The sequence below is a fragment of the Homarus americanus genome, unplaced genomic scaffold (genome assembly GCF_018991925.1).
Source record: "Homarus americanus isolate GMGI-L3 unplaced genomic scaffold, GMGI_Hamer_2.0 scaffold59495, whole genome shotgun sequence".
Lineage (NCBI taxonomy): Eukaryota > Metazoa > Arthropoda > Malacostraca > Decapoda > Nephropidae > Homarus > Homarus americanus.
In genome coordinates, this window is record NW_024732415.1 from 2,639,224 (window position 1) to 2,658,671 (window position 19,448).

At 41.5% G+C, this 19,448-nt stretch overlaps 1 protein-coding gene across 1 annotated transcript; it reads left to right on the plus strand.

The window, feature by feature from the left end:
- The first annotated feature begins 18 nt into the window (after positions 1-18).
- Positions 19-17,622, plus strand: LOC121868597. The gene is made up of 5 exons (XM_042369379.1): positions 19-1,638; positions 11,046-11,189; positions 15,265-16,543; positions 16,890-17,110; positions 17,446-17,622. The coding sequence occupies exons 1-5, from the start codon at positions 987-989 to the stop codon at positions 17,613-17,615; spliced, it is 2,466 nt and encodes an 821-aa protein (XP_042225313.1). The 5' UTR covers positions 19-986; the 3' UTR covers positions 17,616-17,622.
- Positions 17,623-19,448: the final 1,826 nt, after the last annotated feature.

Consider the following 19,448-nt stretch of genomic DNA (forward strand, 5'->3'; position numbering starts at 1 on the left):
CCTACACCTCCTGAAGCCTTATGCAATTTTCTTCAAAATCTTGTCAAGGTCAGACGACCAAGAAACATGCTGATTGACACCAGAGCACCATGATGGTAAGTTAGGTAGCCAGTGCGCAGGCGAGCGCACGGTCACCGGCTGCAATATACCAGGAGGAGTGGGAGAACATGAATCAGTGGGCGGGTGTCGTCCGAGAAGGGAACACGGTTTCACCAGGCTCTCTCGGCGCTTGGCTGTGTTGCATCACACCAGCTACGACGATTGCGTCACCACATTGGTGAGGGTCACGACTGTATCATTACTAGACACAGGTAATAATGATATTTACATGCAGGGACAGCAGAAAGCACACCGCCCTCGTGAGTGTCTAAAGTAATTATCGTCGCTGCCTGAGGAATGGAAACGGAACACGGATTGTGCTCCATCGCTCGTTACTGTCACGTCATCACCCCTGTAGTGTATACATGGATATTTTTCGGTGTTACTGTGTTGCCGTGTCTAAGATGAATGTCTGTACTAACTTATATATTTCGCAGTCGTGGTGAGAGTTGCTTTCACAGGAGAATGCCAGTTATGTGTAATACAAGTCAGATTATACTAAGATAGCTCCAGTTTTGTACTCACATAACTTTTAATATCTGAATACTTACCTTAATTAATGACACGATACACACGACCCTCCCTGGCCACACTGAACACCACCTGGAATAAATTAGGCTGTGTCAGACAAATTTGATTTATATATTTTTAATATAACTACCCGGCCCAGACACCTGTAACAGAAACTAAGGAAGAGGTTCCTGGAGGAGACGGTAAAGTTCTGTAGAACCCAAAGTATTGTTTTATCAGCTTCATGTTATAAATATAAGACATAGGCTTGTGGCATAAACTACAATATTTTATAGAAGGAACACCTGATTGTTAAAATACGTGCATCTGAACTATTGTGAGCCCATCAGAGGAACGCAGTGAATCCGTCTCTACAAATGATTATGACCATGGAGAAGGTGGCCAGTAGTCCTGCTATGTCCACAGAGGGCTGGTCTGACGAGGAAGTGGCCCTCAGTGAAAACGAGGTGGCCGCCCTCAACGTAGCCCTGGGCATGGGCATGAGCGTCACCGCCAACACAGAAGACGTGACGGAGAGACACACGGTGGCTGACCTCAGCAGCATCGTGCCCACCAGCGACCGTATCTTGTCCGTCGCTCGCCTACAACCCGTCCTGGAAACGGCGGAAACAGCTGAGAGTCTCTCTCTACTATCAGGCGCCTCGGACGAACCCGGCGAGTCGTTTACTGAAAAAGTCGCCTCCTTCTACATTGGTGGGGACGACGGGTTCTCTCCCCGCGAAGACAAGACGTCGTCGAGTCGTCGAGAGTCAGTGATAGGTACCCGCATTGTGCCTGTCGACGGCGAGAAGTACGGGACAGCAGGGAAGGTGATGGAGTTCACCCCTCCTGACGGCGGCTACGGCTGGGTGGTGGCGTTCTCGGCCTGCTTCATCAACATGTGGATCGTCGGCTTCATGAAGAGCTACGGCGTCCTGTATGTGGAGATCCGTAGTGCCTTCCCGGAAGCCTCCGCCTACCACACCTCCTGGGTCCCTTCCCTCCTCTCCACCGTCGGCCTCATTACAGGTTAGTTAATGCCTTCCCCAACGTAACTCTCTTCCCCTACGTCACTCTCTTCCCCAACGTCACTCTTCCCCAGCGTAACTCTCTTCCCCTACGTCACTCTCTTCCCCAACGTCACTCTTCCCCAGCGTAACTCTCTTCCCCTACGTCAGTCTCTTCCCCTACGTCACTCTCTTCCCCAACGTCACTCTTCCCCAGCGTAACTCTCTTCCCCTACGTCAGTCTCTTCCCCTACGTCACTCTCTTCCCCAACGTCACTCTTCCCCAGCGTAACTCTCTTCCCCTACGTCAGTCTCTTCCCCTACGTCACTCTCTTCCCCAACGTCACTCTCTTCCCCAACGTCAGTGGCTCCGATGGGCTCTACCCTTCACTTTATTATTGAATTTATTGTTACTATTAATTTTATAATTATTTTAATTATGAACGTGAATAGTAATTATTATTAATATTTTTACTATTATTAACACTGAATCATTACTTATTATTATTATTGTTAACTTGAGTCATTATTTCTTCTTATTACCATTACGGGTTATGGCAGAAAAGAGACCACTTGTGGCTGCCGGCGTACAAGTAAGATACCTTGAGGCCTAAACCTACCCCCTCGGGCTAAACAACTCGTGCATGTGGCAACTTAAACCCAATACACTTATAGTCTTGATCTTCAGGTGTTTCCTAGACTCGTTTATGTTCAGATCCTGATTTTAGATTTAGACTTTTTGATTAAGATTTTCCATTTAGAGTTCAGATTTAATTTAGATTTTAGATAAGAGGGAAAGCGTCTGATGGTTTAGATGTGAATAGACCTTTAGAAGAACTCTTTTAAAACACTGTAGCAACTTTGTCAACATTTTAATTTTGTTTGCAATGATCGAGTTGATATTGTGAGCAGCTGGCAGAGTCAGTTATCAGATATGAACGCGTCTATTATTATTAGTAGTAGTAGTAGTATTAGTAATAGTAGTAGTAATAGTGGTAGTATCATTATTATTAGTATCATCATCATTATTATTGTTATTATTATTATCATTATTATTATTATTATCGTCATCATCATCATCATCACCATTATCATCATCATCATCATCATTTTGAAGTAACACCGTCGCCTCTACCAACTTCCAGGTATAAGAACTAAACCAGAACGACTTCGCCTCTGAACCAAACAAACATCGATCCAGAAGGAAAACGGGAATAGTGCCAACGCTTAGGTCATTCTACGTCACACAAGGTCACTGATTGCACCTATGTCCCGACCTGACCTTGAGGTGGGGGAGGGAACGTTCTAGATGCACGGTGTGTTTCCTTATTGCGACCTGTGGTGTAATGGTGAGCATGCTTGCCTCGCAAGCGAGCGGACCCGGGTTTGATCCCCGGGTAGGGTGAAACTTTATGGGCAAGTTTCTCTACGCCAATTGCCTCTGTCTACCCAGCAGTAATTGGGGACCTGGATGTTAATTGATTTGCGGATCGTATTCTGGGGTAATGGTTAGCCAGTGCAGCTGACGAGTTGTCCGGTTTTCTTGGACTGTTCCTTGACATTGGGTCATGCAGCTCGTTAACTCAGGGTGTGGTTGTTGTGTTGGCGACAGCTTCTACACCTCACATATCCACGCCTAGGTGGCCCTTGGCCCGGCCATCCTCGTTACACGAGGGGCAACCAGTTATTTATTTTTTCACTGTATGGTGTGTTATGTATGATGTGTCACTGTATGATGTGTCACTGTACAGTGTCACTGTATGATGCGTACTGAATGATGTGTCACTGTACGGTGTGTCACTGTATGATGTGTCACTGTACGATGTGTCACTGTACGATGTGTCACTGTATGATGTGTCACTGTACGATGTGTCACTGTACGATGTGTCACTGTATGATATGTCACTATACGGTGTGTCACTGTACGATGTCACTGTATGATGTGTCACTATACGGTGTGTCACTGTACGATGTGTCACTGTACGATGTGTCACTGTACGATGTGTCACTGTACGGTGTGTCACTGTACGATGTGTCACTGTACGGTGTGTCACTGTACGATGTGTCACTGTACGATGTGTCACTGTATGATGTGTCACTGTACGATGTGTCACTGTACGATGTGTCACTGTATGATGTGTCACTGTACGATGTGTCACTGTACGATGTGTCACTGTATGATGTGTCACTATACGGTGTGTCACTGTACGATGTGTCACTGTACGATGTGTCACTGTACGATGTGTCACTGTACGGTGTGTCACTGTACGATGTGTCACTGTACGGTGTGTCACTGTCAACGCGATGTTACTGGAAAGTCACACACACACACACACTATTACACACCCACACATGAATGTATCTATGTATGAATGTATGTAGCTATATATGAATGAATCTATATGTATGAATGTATCTCTGTATGGATGTATCTAGCTATGTATGAATTTACTACTACTACTACTACTACTACAACTACTACTACTACTACTATTGCAACTACAACAACAACAACAATAATAACAATGATGAGGCCGTAACAAAATGTATTGTACTGTATCCGGGCAGTGACAGCCTGGTGAGTAACGTAACGTAACACTGCACCTGCAACAATACATTCATCACTAGCTATTCTGCGTTTCTTTTTTTTCTTTCGTTTTACAACATATTTTAATTAAAAGAGTATCAGCGTACGATTCATTTCATATTAACATTATATGTAAAGGTGGTATTAACACTAACATATATTGTGTGTGAGCAAGACTACACATTGATTAATTTCCAGGAATAGTTGCGTCAACTCTTCATAACTCGCCACCATTTTCTAAACCTAGCGGTGTAAACCGTCCTGCATATAAAATGCCCTGACATAGTGCATCCCAGAGTGTTAAGAGAGTTGTGCAACAAGCTTGCTGAGCCCCTGAAGATCCTGTTCTGTAAATGCCTGGATGAGCAAAAGGTCCCCAGTAATTGGAAAATGGCTTATGTGAGTGAGTTCAATATTCAAGAAAGGCGATCGTCACACCACGAATAACTATAGACCGGTGAGCCTGATCAGCATAGTACGTAAAGTACTTGAGAGCATTATAAGAGATGCCGTGATGGAACATCTACTACGAAACAACCTTGTAAAGGATTGCCAACACGGTTTTATGCCGGGACGCTCCTCTTTAACACAATTACTCAAGGTGCCGGATGTTTGGAGTCAAATTCTGGAACAGGGTGGCAAAATCGACAATATATACCTAGATTGTGCCAAGGCTTTCGACAGCGTGCCCCATGAAAGGCTGAGAATTAAACGGAATTCGGGGAAATGTCCTAGCGTGGATCGGATACTTTCTTTGTGACAGAAAGCAGTGTGTGGTGATTAATGGTACGAAAGCGTCATGTGTACCAATCACAAGCGGGGTACCACAGGGCAGTGTATTGGGCCCGTTGTTGTTTGTTTGTTTCATAAATTACATGCCAGAAGCTATACACTCTTCCATACAAATGTTTGCGGACGATGCCAAGTTATTCAGGGAAATTAAGAACCAAACTGACTGTGAAGAGCTACTGAAATATCTCTGTGAGCTTCAAGAGTGGAATGATCTTCAAGAGAGATGCTTCCCCATCTGGAGTATACTGTCACCCCGTCTGGTCCCCGAGATATGCTAGAGACGTCAGTTGATTGGAAATTTCCTAAGGAGGACCACCAGACTGGTGCCTGCACTATTGCACCTCAGCTACCCTGAGAAATTAGAGCAACTGCCTAGCTTATACTACAGACGGGTAAGGGGTGACCAAAATGAGGTGTATAAACATCTCAGAGGGCACTACTCAGTCGAATGTACAGTAGCTAAAACAACTATCTGTGCATACTTTGTGGGAAATAATATGTGACCATGTACGAGAAATTTTGGTATATGAGGGCTGTCACTAGTCACACGTAAAATTTCGGAGCATATCTACCCACACCTGCACAGATAGTTGTTTTAGCTACTGTACATACCTGGAGCTGGTGGACGCCCGCCCCACAAGGGGTCACAGCTCAAGGTTGAAGAAGCCACAAGTCAAGAAAACTACGAGGGCAAACTTTTTCGGAGAGAGAATTGTGAACTCATGGAACAATCCGCTATAAAGTATTGTGGCGGCACCGAGTACAGTTCTTTCAAGACCAAACTTGACCAACACTGGAGCAGGTGCAGATACTGCCCAGTACTTGCCAACAGTGTGTAACCGAGACGTGACCGACCACCCAAGCGACTTACGAGCCGATCTTTTCCTGTCTGCCCTACATAATTACAGTTACATTTGCTACATGGAATACAATAAACACTTCCATTTACATTCAAACTTGGGCTATTTCTTATTAACATATTGGTTATGGTTGAGTCATACTTGAAAACAACATTAATATTCAGTAGCTTGAGGGACCGAACTAACGGGACAAATTTATTACGATAGGGCAGAGTCAAAATATTCTAAAGTGTAGGAATTTGCCTGGTTTGAGAGGAATGAAAGGATTTTTTAGCCCTTTTAAAACAACGATCAACAAACACAGAAGGGTACCCAAGTTTTTGTGCAATAGAACGAATGTGTTTTGTATTTCTTCTTAGTCTGTACTCACCCCTGAAGATGTGAATTACACGAAAGCGCTTGGGAACTTCGTGTTTTCTTTTTCCTTGTGGTTATCAGCATATACAGTACCTGGATCATATATATGTATCATGCCTTTACCCGTTTCTCCTTAGTTATGTACGACAACTATTCCATCTCTAACGATAAAACAATAAAACAAAATAAACGAACTATATACTAAGCTGCGTCTGTGGTTGGCGAGTTGAGCGTTACTTACACATCACTTTACGGGAAAGATTAAATTATTGATGGAGGACAAATTTTGAGAACCAACACCGTGGCCTCGAAGAACCTAAAGGGGTAAACATGGGTGACACACACACACACACACGGGAATTTACACCAGTTGTAGTAATAGCTGCTGCCACCACAAGAACCAACCCAAACCAGATTATAACAGGAAGTCAAGTAGTAACCATGGTACCATTTCAAACAAAGGAAAGAACCCAGCTTAAAACCGGATGTCTGGCTTGTCGTGTCGGTGAAGCATGACTATACCAAGTACCGACATAAACACTGAATCGATACCCAGCCAGGTTAACACTCACCCCAAAGGCGGTCACAGCAAGTGGGGAGCACAAACTTACTTAATAACACAACTGCTCGATTACTGTATGTTGAATATATATATTTTTTTTTTTTTTTTTTTTTTTTTTATATATATAGTTATATATATATTAGCAATATATACAGTATATATAATATAAATACCACAGGCTATTTTTGTTATGGTGGCAAGCATATCACAGCCAAATCCATGCTAAACTCCTAGTGATTCTTTTCTTCACAAACGTTAAATCAGGCGAGACGAGGAAACAAAACATATTGAAGGTTGTATGGGAACAACAATCAGCGTTCAATCCTAATTCCGGGTTAATAATAATTGTTTCCTTTCCAGTTAGTAGATTTCTGTAATCCCAGCCTATCAATCGTCCTATACACAAACAGAAGAGAATCACCTGAATCACCTGGGATTTAGATTAGGTTAGCGTTAGGTTAGATTAGGATAGTGATAAGGTAGGTTTTCATTAGATTAGGTTAGTGTTAGGTTAGCTTTAGCAAATATAATAAAGTTAAATAAGTCTGGGAGGCTAATCTTCAGGTGATCCCTATAAGACTTTTAACTCCGGAGTATGATTTAGGGACAATATGACACACTAGAACTTTTACCGGCTACACCCTGGCTGTACACAAACTCCTTCCTTTGAGTAACTCCTGACACTGTTTACATGCCACTTAACAATTATTTATATTTTATTATTTATTTACTCAGCTATTCACACCACGTATAATAAAGACATATTCATTTGGTTTAATTTCAGTTAATGAAATTTTAAATGGTAGATATCTTGACTTATATGACAATATAAATAAACGTATACAGTGCGGTTCACTTAGTTTTCCATTAGTCATTGCTGTGAATGTCGGTGGCAAGCAGCAGACGTCACACACACACACTCACCTACCAATCCACACACACACCTACTCATCCACACACACACACACACACACCAATCACCCCCCCCCCAAACAAACGCACACACACCTAATTTGAAACGTCTACTGTAGCATCAACGCTAATCGATACTTACGTCATAAAAACTAACACGCTATAACATCATCCATAACATTACTCTTCATTTATCGTATATCAAGGCCAAAACATGACAAATTCCCAGAAAAATATCCGCTCCACACTGGGTGGGTGTGGCGGGGTTTGGTCACTGAACTTCCTGGTATACAGTACAGTACTCTGGCCTGACTCACCAATTTTCAGGAGTACTGTATCATCAGTTTCTGGGATCTTTGTCTGCTATGTTTTTCACTGTCTAGACTCTGTAGTATGGTATCGTCCCGTGGGAAACTACAGTAGTAAACATGTCACCTGAAAGTCCACATAACCATGGCGCAGGAACTAATAACACTGGCTCTGGTGAGGTTGTTAGTGGAGGGTGGATCGATCACAGCACCATCACCTATCACAACTAAATAATGAACGTCTCTTAACTCTATCACCATTATCATCGAACGCGAAATTGACAATTCTCAAAATGCACCTGTGTAAATAATGGTTAGGGGGAAACAACTTGGTTATATGGAGGTGGCAGTTGTGAGTCTACACTTCGTTTGAATTCGGAAAATCGTATATATTTTCATGATGTGAATTGTTTAGGATTCAAACAATATTATTTTGGACTGTGGAAAGCTTTGGCGCAATATTGATGAAAGACTAGTGTAGGGTTGCCATACGTCCGTATTTTCCCGGACATGTCCCCCATTTAGGTCTCGAAATCTCCGTCCGGAAGTAATTTTTAAAATTCTTTAAAAGTCCGGAATTTCAGCTTCCATCATTTTTTCCATGGAAAAAAACCCATGAAACTGTAATGACGAGAGAGAGAGAGAGAGAGAGAGAGAGAGAGAGAGAGAGAGAGAGAGGGGGAGGTGGAAACCGTAGAGATCTCGATCAGTTTTCGTCAGCTGATAAGTCACGTGTACGCCTGTACGGTGTTGTCAACTTAGCTGCTAGCAATTTTTGGGCTAGCATGTAGTGCCATGTACTGCTTTTCCTTGTTCTTCAGCCACGCGCATTATTAAATTTGTTTTTGTATTTAGTGCTATTACAGCCATAAATGAAATGTTGAAAGTATACTATATTTTTCTTATGGCTTTTTTTACACTGTAGCATTTGTTTTTCTTGTCCTGCATTTAAGGCATTTTAGCAATTTTCAACCATAATCTTTATGTGCATGGGCACATCAAGTCACACACACAGTGGGGGAAGAAGACTGCAGCGAAGGGAATGAAGATATTCAGCCTTAAGCAAAGGTAATTCTTTTATTATTTTTAAGATTTCTTTACCATGAATGTTGTATATTAGCCTACATTAAAAACACAATGCAATACAGTACACCGATATATATATATATATATATATATATATATATATATATATATATATATATATATATATATATATATATATATATATATATATATATATATATATATATATATATATATATATATATATTGTTATGCAAATATGCAAAATTAATTGTCACGGCTGCTTCAAGGTTACATAGCGCCAAACAGGTTGCCAGATGGCCGTTTCCACGGCCAAACTTCTGTAATTAGGCTGCAAAAAACTTCGCTTGGCCGTGAAAAAAATGGATGGTCCCGGCCAAAATATTTGGCCGTATTTTGGCCGAATTTTGTAAAAACGTATTAATTCCTCATCTAGTGGATTTTGAAGAAAAGTCTAGCAGATTTTCAAATTTCACAACGAAAATGCTGGCTCAGTAACCTCACCTTGTCATGACCTCACCTCTTCACATATTTACGTGGCCTACTGAGCTGACTGATCTTTCTAGTTACTACCTTAGTTGTTAGTTCTCATATTTGAGTTGTTCAGGCTGAACGTGTCCAGCATATGGGTTAAGCTTCAGAGCTTACAAAGCCATCGGCTGATTTGGCCGTGAAACTTGTCGTACATCTGGCAACCCTGGCGCCAAAGTGTGTGCCGTGGGGGGTGGGCAGGATGTCTTCTGGAGCGTCCTCTTCTTTGAATGTTCAGATATGGCAACCCTACAGTACAGTGTTAATAATACAGTACAGTACGTTATGTTGGCAGAGCTGCAAGAGTACCGGTAAGGGACATACTGTTGGCACCACTGGGGTGAAGTACATCGGAGAACCAATTGTTGCCTGCCTGCCCCACCTAGCAACTAAGGTGTAAATACCTCCACTCACGGGGACCGCAGTGTAGGAATGAGAAATAAGAGTACAAAACAAAAGGTGTGGGTTACAGTGTTGTAGAGAATTTGTTTACAACAACGATTAAGGACAGTCCCAAGCGACGTGTGCTTTTGACGTCTTAAAGTGTTTAACTCTAAGCCGACTGCAGATTCTTCAAGATTCGCTTCTAATTTTATTCCTCCGGTAGGGGATGAGATAACTCACCTAGTACTAGAGTAGTCGTCATTTTAGACACTGCTTGTGTCGTGACTTAGGTCACGTCATGTAGAAGACTTAGTGTTCTCGCATTAATAGTTGTGGGTAAATCTTAGCGGGTGAGCCACGAGTCTATACACTTTGGAGGGCTCTGAAAAACTGGTCAGTCGACAAAATTCTTCATAGTTTGGGTTTTGTTGGCAACTGGTGCAATTAGCAGACGTTGATTGATATGAACAAATGATTCAGAGACAAGGTACATCACCTGCAAGGTGAAGCGCAGAAGCGTTTACAACGCCCATCTGGGAAGCATGCGGAGTTCATGCTTGCTTTTATGACTCATGCATTAAGGGCGTAAAAGCCTGAAGGGTTATGGGTTTTGTCAGCAAGTTACATCAAGTGACAGAATGATGTGTGTGTGGGAGAAAATTCCCGGTACAATTTATCTGTTTATGGCAAAGTGTGGCAGGTCCCTAATAATGTCAAGTGCCAGGCCTGTCACTAGGAGGGAAGAGGTGTTGGCAACGGCTGGGGACCTGTAGGAGGAGGTCATAGGGCAAGTGAGGATGTAGTGAGAGAGGGTGTGAGTCGGGTTAATCACAAAGTTTACAAACAATGCGGCCAGGCTCATGAACTGACCTTTGACCTTTGTTAATAAGGTCAGTCTATATATTTATATTGATCCTACCTGCATATTGCTGAATGTTTATTATTATGACTAAGTAAATTATTTTCTATATTAATTTCAATATGTTCTGACGTTTTCTGACATATAACCTCGTATTTTGCAAGGAATTTACAGACAAGCAATAAATACACCAAACATGTGATAATTCATACGATCCTTGCCTCCCTCAGCTCCTGTCACGGGGACGCTGTGTCGACGCTTCACATCCAGGAAGGTGTCGGTGGTGGGTGGGTTGATGTGCTTCCTCGGGTTAGTACTGGGCTCCATCTCCACCACCATGAACCAACTCATTCTCAGCTTGGGACTCTTGACCGGTAAGCCACTTCTAGATCACGTATAATATGATCCCGTAAAATACAAAATGGAGTCTTCTGTTAATGGTTCGATTTGTAATGTATGTGTTTATGTAATTATGTGGGTGTCTAATCTTCACGTGAAATAAGCTAGGGTGTCTAATCTTAATGTGAAATAAGCTAGGGTGTCTAATCTTAATGTGAAATAAGCTAGGGTGTCTAATCTTAATGTGAAATAAGCTAGGGTGTCTAATCTTTAAGTGAAATAAGCTAGGGTGTCTAATCTTTAAGTGAAATAAGCTAGGGTGTCTAATCTTTAAGTGAAATAAGCTAGGGTGTCTAATCTTAAAGTGAAATAAGCTAGGGTGTCTAATCTTAATGTGAAATAAGCTAGGGTGTCTAATCTTTAAGTGAAATAAGCTAGGGTGTCTAATCTTTGTGAAATAAGCTGGGTGTCTAATCTTCATGAAATAAGCTAGGGTGTCTAATCTTTAAGTGAAATAAGCTGGGGTGTCTAATCTTAAAGTGAAATAAGCTAGGGTGTCTAATCTTTAAGCTGGGGTGTCTAATCTTTAAGTGAAATAAGCTGGGGTGTCTAATCTTCAGGTGAAATGAGCTAGGGTGTCTAATCTTCAGGTGAAATAAGCTAGGGTGTCTAATCTTCAGGTGAAATGCTAGAAGGTGAAATAAGCTTGGGTGTCTAATCTTTAAGTGAAATAAGCTAGGGCGTCTAATCTTCAGGTGAAATAAGCTAGGGTGTCTAATCTTCAGGTGAAATAGCTAGGGTGTCTAATCTTCAGGTGAAATAAGCTTGGGTGTCTAATCTTTAAGTGAAATAAGCTAGGGTGTCTAATCTTTAATGAAATAAGCTGGGGTGTCTAATCTTCAGGTGAAATGAGCTAGGGTGTCTAATCTTCAGGTGAAATAAGCTTGGGTGTCTAATCTTCAGGTAAAATAAGCTTGGGTGTCTAATCTTCAGGTAAAATAAGCTTGGGTGTCTAATCTTCAGGTAAAATAAGCTTGGGTGTCTAATCTTCAGGTGAAATAAGCTTGTTTGTCTAATCTTCCAGCACTCTATCCACTCTTTGATTATTGGCACATAAACAATCTCTCTCAAGCAAGGAGTAGATCAGTTGTTAAGTAGAAATCTATCATTGATCGTAGACAAGATGGCGGCAGTGAGTCATATGTCGCGGCGCCCAATGGTCGAGCTTGTAATAATCATTTTTTTTACGGGGATTAGCCTACCTGGGCTAATTAATAAACAATTAATAAAATTAATAACAAATTAATATAAATAATAATAATAATAATAATAATAATAATAATAATAATAATAATAATAATAATAATAATAACCATAAATAAATACAAAAACGAAAAAATAATTCAAGAGTGAGAAACGATATACTGTATATTATGTGTGTTGTGTTGTCCAAGTAAGAGAAACAATTGAGACCCTGCAATTGTGTGTAAATGAGGCAGAAAGTCAGATCAGCAACCTGGGACTTGGTCACATATGGCAGCAGGGTCTACCATTAGACAACACATTGTGCTTCCAATATCTTCCCAGGCGGTAGTACCTCCCTGTGACTATGCCTGGTTATTGATGTGGCTGTTGGAGTGACAATGGGTTGGCTGGACCAGGATTTAGGCCACGTGTGTGTGTGTGGCACCAGCAACCACACCGTGCCAGCTGTGACCCGTATATAATCCCAGCACCTCTCAAAAGAACAAACATTGAGAGGTGCTGGGATTATATACCGGTCACAGCTGGCACGGTGTGGTTGCTGGTGCCACACACACACACGTGGCCTAAATCCTGGTCCAGCCAACCCATTGTCACTCCAACAGCCACATCAATAACCAGGCATAGTCACGTGTCTCAGGCGGCTAAGAATTATTCCGGTGAAGTCAGAACCACAATATATTTAACGCCCTTGTATACTCCCCCTCCCTCCCTCCCCCGTCTCTGTGCTGAATAAAGTCCTCTGTCGTTAGCCCATTAAAATATTAAAAGTTGCGTCCTGGAATGAAGGGATTAACATGGATGCCTGAATGAGTAGAAGGGAATTGATATTTTCCAGGTTAATTTAACGTCACTTAAACTAACCACCTGGGCATGGATAAAAATATTGATAAATTTAAACTTTATTTTCTCTCGATAAGGTAATTGGGTACACGCTACGACACACACTCCATAACGTAGCTTCATGGATGAGTCTGGCCAATTTCAAAACAAACACTGCGACTTCTGTTCTCTCGGTTAGGGTTGTCAAAATACTTCGCCCATTGTGTTATATTGTCTAATACATACAGTACAGTACGGTGATTATATTGTGAAATGTATAAACAAACGGAACAAGAATTCATCACAAGTTGCATCAGTGAACAGTGTGTAGTCATCGAGGGTGCGGCACAACAATGGCAGGATTTCAGAAAGCGCAAGATAAACATTTCCTCAGCCGCCCACACAACCAGCCAACCAAAAACCTTGTTACTAAAGCTGATAAATTTGATAAAACTTAAAATTCGTCGGTTACAAATATCACCACAAAATGCCTGAGAGCTCTATAGGAATAAATCATTAAATAAGGCCACAAATCCTTACTCCTTAGTGAACCAGACCCAGTGGTAGGTATCCCCGCCAGGCAAGTCACCCACTTCCCTCGCCCAAGACGGCCACATAAGGCAGAGTTGTGCACCGATGATAAACACTAATTAAATGTATTCTTCAGTTAGCCCTTTAACCCTTTGAGTACGATGGCTTAACCATTGAACATGATGTCTTAAGCCCTTTGAGTATGATATCGTAGCACTTTGAATACTATGACTTAATACCTTGAGTACGATGACTTAACAACCCCTTGAGTACAATGACTTAACCCCTTGAGTACAATGAATTAACCCCTTGAGTAAGATGACTTAACCCCTTGAGTGCAATAAATTAACCCCTTGAGTATGATGACTTAACCCCTTGAGTACAACGACTTAACCACTTGAGTGCAATGGATTAACCCCTTGAGTACAACGACTTAACCCCGTGAGTTAAACGACTTAAACCCTTGAGTACAATGACTTAACCTCTTGAGTACAATAACTTAACCCTTTGATGCAATGACTTAACCCTTTGAGTACGATGACATAACCCCTTGAGTACGACTTAACCTCTTGAGTATGAGGACTTAAACCTTTGAATACGATGACTTAACCCCTTTGCTCCTTTTAATGTTTAATACAGTATAAAAAATGAGATATATCATCCACCACATATTAAAAACTTGAAGTCAACAGTTTATTATTTACTCAGAACTTCCAGGGAATACTTAGTGAAATATGTAAGTGAGAAGTTAACTGGAAATTCCTCTCGTGAACAAATTAGTGTTCCCGGTGAATTTAAACACCAAGAGAAGTATTAGTCGGTAATTCTCAGATATGGGGAGGTTGGGTTAGGTTACGTTAGGTTAGGTTAATATATATATATATATATATATATATATATATATATATATATATATATATATATATATATATATATATATATATATATATATATATATATATATATGTATATGTATATATATATAAACACAAATTATATCAACTGGATAGGCTGGGGTCATGATAAGTCGCCAGTGGTACGCCAGGTATAGTCAATTGCTCAGGAATTTAAAGGAATAATATTCAAAGATAGACACAAGAACTAAGAGCACTGAGGGGTAATGATATCAGGTCACTGACAAGAACACGTAAGTCACAGGTGAGCACAGTGGTATTGCTTAAGTATCAAGTTGTACATAAGGCTAAAAAGGTCACCTTACACGATAGAGATATAGTACACGAGGGTCACTTAGGTGTAATGTAACAGACACTAAACAGAGACGGGTGCTGCAGAAGTTCACCCACAGGCTGTTGAATGAGGGAGGAGAACAGAGTATCACTGATGGGAGTGAGTGAGTGAGTGAGTGCAAGGGATCGAGAAGTAGGCTGACAGGAACTTATTTGAAATCTATAATATTATGCAAGCTTGTGATAACTTTCTCTTCTCATTGAATATATTGTAAGTGCTTACTGAGGTTTGTGTGTCTGTGTACAGGTATGGGGGCTGGCTTCACCACCACGCCTGGGATCCTTATCGTCTCCCTGTACTTCGAGAAGCGTCGCACTTTCGCCTCCGCCATCTGTGTCTCTGGTAACGCTCTGGGCGGTTTCTTCATGCCACCCCTCGTCAACTACTTGTTGGTCACCTACGGGCTGCGAGGCACCTTGATGCTGCTCGGTGCCATGCAACTCCACATATGCGTGGCGTCCATGTTGTACCGTCCCATCTCCCATCACGCCATCGTTCAGGCCCTCGAGCAACAGAAACTGAAGGAGGAGGAAGAAGAGACTGGTCAATCTGTCCCCAAGGACAAACTTCTCCCCACCGTCCCCGCCTCTCCCCTGCCCAACCCTGCCAGAGATCCCACAGGCTCTATTCCCACCACCCCCCTTGCTCGTTCCAGAGCTCTCTGGCAGAAGGTGGTACGCAGACGCCTCTCTTCTACGACCTCAGCGAAGGACGAGGAGCTGCAACGACAAGTGTCCTTCCTACGTAGCGCCTCTATGATGAATAGCATCCCGGATCTGACCCAGTACGCCCGCTCCTGGGCCGTGACCCCCGACCGTTCTTCTTTGGGCAGCCGCTCTTCCATGCGCACGGGTGTTGGTCTGGGAAGTAAGTCTTCACTCTTCAACACGACCACCAGTAGACTGTCTTTGTCAAAACTGCCAATATTTGCAGAACATCCTAGCGTTCTACGACTTTCCTCCGAGGAGGACGGGAAAGTGACTTCTGTTCGCCTGCTACGAGGGAATTCTCGCCTTCTGTCACAGTCTCGTGTAGCTCCTGGACCAGACAGCAGATCCCAACTGGCGAGGCAGACGTCGATACGCACCGTACAGAGTAGAATAATGACGTCAGTCATAGAGGCCGAGACAGAGGATAAAGATATTCAAGTCCAACCATCTACACAAAGTAAAGATATTGTTATGGAGAAAGAAGAGGCAACAAACGACTATTCAGCGTTAAGAGAAGATGAAGAAAAAGAAGTGAAAAGTCCAAGCCGGTGCATGATGTGTTGCACCTTCTTTGACTGTGCTCTTTTTAAAGATCCACTATTTGTTATACTGGCATTATCTGTATTCTTTATGTCATGTGGAGCCCCGTTCTCTCTCTTCTTCCTCCCGGCCTACGCTGAGACGATAGACATTCCGTCATCACAAGTCCCCACGATTATGTCTATTTCATCTATCGTTGACCTCTGTGGCCGCCTGGGAATGGGATTTGTGTCTGATTTAGGCATCTTCAAAATGCATCACATTTATGCTGTAAGGTAAACATTTGATCTATTTTACTGCACAACAGGAGTATGGTGCTTATAGGTATATAAAGGAATTAATAAGAATTAAACATGAAGCACGTACTGTATAGCTACTCAATGGTTTTAATTCAAATATATCTTCAGCTTGTTCAATTCTATTATTTATCGATAAGTAAATAACTACAGTAAGATTGATTTATTAAATTCCTTTGTTTAAAGATCAGTTAAAACTAACAGGTGGAGCTGTGGAGGCCCTCGTCAGGCGGAGGCTTGCCCACTGGTCTTATAGGTGCAGGTTTCAACGATAGCTAACTCGCTCTCCTCCAGTTGTTTAATGTTAGCGTTTTTCCTTCGGCAGTGGGTTGATGGCGGCCACCGCGGTACTGTTGATCCCACACATTTCGAGCTACAGCTGGATGTCGGCGAACCTCTCAATGTACGGGTTTGGTGTTGGGTCGTGGTTCGTGATGGTGCCACCCATCCTAGCCAAGCACCACGGCGCCACCCACTTCGCCTCCTCCTACGGTCTTGTCAGACTCTTCAATGGACTAATGAACTTTATATCACCCCAGTTTAATGGTGAGTAGCTGTCTGTGTCTGTCTGTCTCAATTTATTATTCTTTTAGATTAGTGATGTTTGAGGACGTTGAACGATTAATGCGTTCTTTTTATAAATATAACACTTCATATTATATGCAAGCATCTAAACACAGTGAGTGTGTGTGTGTGTGTGTGTGTGTGTGTGTGTGTGTGTGTGTGTGTGTGTGTGTGTGTAGGCTTGCTCTGTTTCAAGCGCCAGGGTCAAAATTAGTAAGTCTGGTAAAGTGAGATGTCAAAATTAAATTCATTGACGATTCATCACCTTGACTGTATAATTACTATGAATAAAAGTTTTCATTATTTTTTCTCCGCAGGTTTTCTGTACGACTTAACGAAGGATTTCAGGGTATTGTACTCGTTTATGGGGTCGTGTATGGTGTTCGCGTCCTTCATGGTGCTCATACTGGTTCCACTGGTCACCCACTGCAAGGCTGTCCGCGCTACGAAACAGGAAAACGACTACATCATCAAGAATCCAGCCTGATGACTGCTAAATACCCAGTTACTGGGTGATAATAAAAGAATATATAAAAGACATTCTGAAAGTCTTCCAAACGTTGAGTTTCTTGAAGATAACATTAAGAACCCAGCCCAGCCCACAATAAGAGTTCCAAACGTTGATAAATACTGAAGCCCATCCACGACTACAGCGCTCACTGATGAGTACAGTACTGAAACGCTGCAAGTGACTCCGCTACTAATCAATGGACCATTTGAGAACACACGAAAATTAGATGACAGACACTACCAGGGGTTATGGGACGCTGACCTGTCATAAGTATAAATATATAGAAAATTCAGTATTTTTTACATGTTTCTTCTGTATTTCCGACCAGGAAAACGTTGTAATTTGAATTACTTTTTTGTTCTGTAAAATATTTCAGACACTCGCTTTCTGTTTCAATTTGTTTAATTATCAATATAAACTGACATTTTATCATAATATATACACTTCATGATGCAAAGAACATTTAAAATTGCATGTTAATGCTGTTATTTCTATATGTAATTACTGAATATGCGGTTGGCGGTTGTTTGTGCTTCACGTTCGTCGTATGTCCGTGTTTACATTATTTCAAAGAGCACATCATCATCACATGGGGGCGGGGGCGGGAGGGGGGGTGGGCGCTGGTGGAGTGGTACCGCTCTAACCTCGCAAGCAAGATGCCACGGTTCGATTCCCGGGCCGGCGGAAGTTGTTTGGACACTCTTCCTAGTCCCCTTGGTCCCTGTTCACCAAGCAGCAAAGTAAGTACTTGCTGTAAATCGAAAGTTGCGAATTCGTATTCAGGGACAAGTTGTTGGAGCTTCCAATAACTTCCAACAATATATTAATTCAACAGATAATTTATGTAAAAATATATACAGAATCTGTAAATTATACAGAAAATGTTTGGCAACAATAATTTTACAAGATTTTTGTAACAGTATATATATAGTGGTGTACGGCCTAACACCGCTATAAACGTTACAACACCAACTAAACAGTGTGTCGCGTGTGCTTTGTTTGATGGTTTGTGGTCGATGAAGTTGGGTTTACAATATAGACTTTATGTACCTTATATTTTCTTAATAATCTATAGTTTCAATAATACTGCTATTTGTCAGGTTTGATATGGAAATAGGTTTTTCCTGAGATTTCTAAGTATAACACATATATAGTGTTAATCTGAGGGAGAAATGTTAACAATAATGATAATGTATTTATGAGATGTTAATATACTCGGCAGTCTTGGATTCACAATGGTTTACACGATGACTTCCTCGCAATTGAAGACGTAAAAAGTGCACCATCTCATACTTTAGCCAAACCACACTATAACATTGAAGAACACCATCATAACTATACTGAAGACTGTAAATTAACTAGATACAATGTTTTACTAGGAGTTAGGAAATAGAATTACCGTACAGGAAGGATAATAAAAAAAAAAAAAACTCCATACCTTAATTCTGCCTCCTAAATGGTGATAAAGTGAACGTCGAGTACACATTACTAAGCGCACATTCTTACGACTTCACTTACAAGGAACATTTATGTCTTGGTTAATCTGGATCCAGCAAAATTAGATTCTGTGACTACATATACAGTGGCCCTGTTAATATAGCCAAAAATACATTCCTAACTGCCAATACAGTGGTCCTATTTATATAGTGAACACCTCCTTCTTAAAGGTTATCATGCGAAGCTACAAAACACAATATCAGATCCTGAACAAAAGTCATTGATGAAAAAATCGATGAGTATGGTCAACTGATGACAACATTCATGGCAAAAACTGAACTATCGTTATGTACATAGACTAAAGCATCTAAT

Excerpts from the sequence above, each read along its gene's own strand:
- LOC121868597 (XM_042369379.1), top strand. The coding sequence starts at position 987 with ATGATTATGACCATGGAGAAGGTGGCCAGTAGTCCTGCTATGTCCACA. Across the intron at positions 16,544-16,889 it reads CATCACATTTATGCTGTAAG|TGGGTTGATGGCGGCCACCG; the intron begins GTAAACATTTGA and ends TTCCTTCGGCAG. Across the intron at positions 17,111-17,445 it reads TATATCACCCCAGTTTAATG|GTTTTCTGTACGACTTAACG; the intron begins GTGAGTAGCTGT and ends TTTTCTCCGCAG.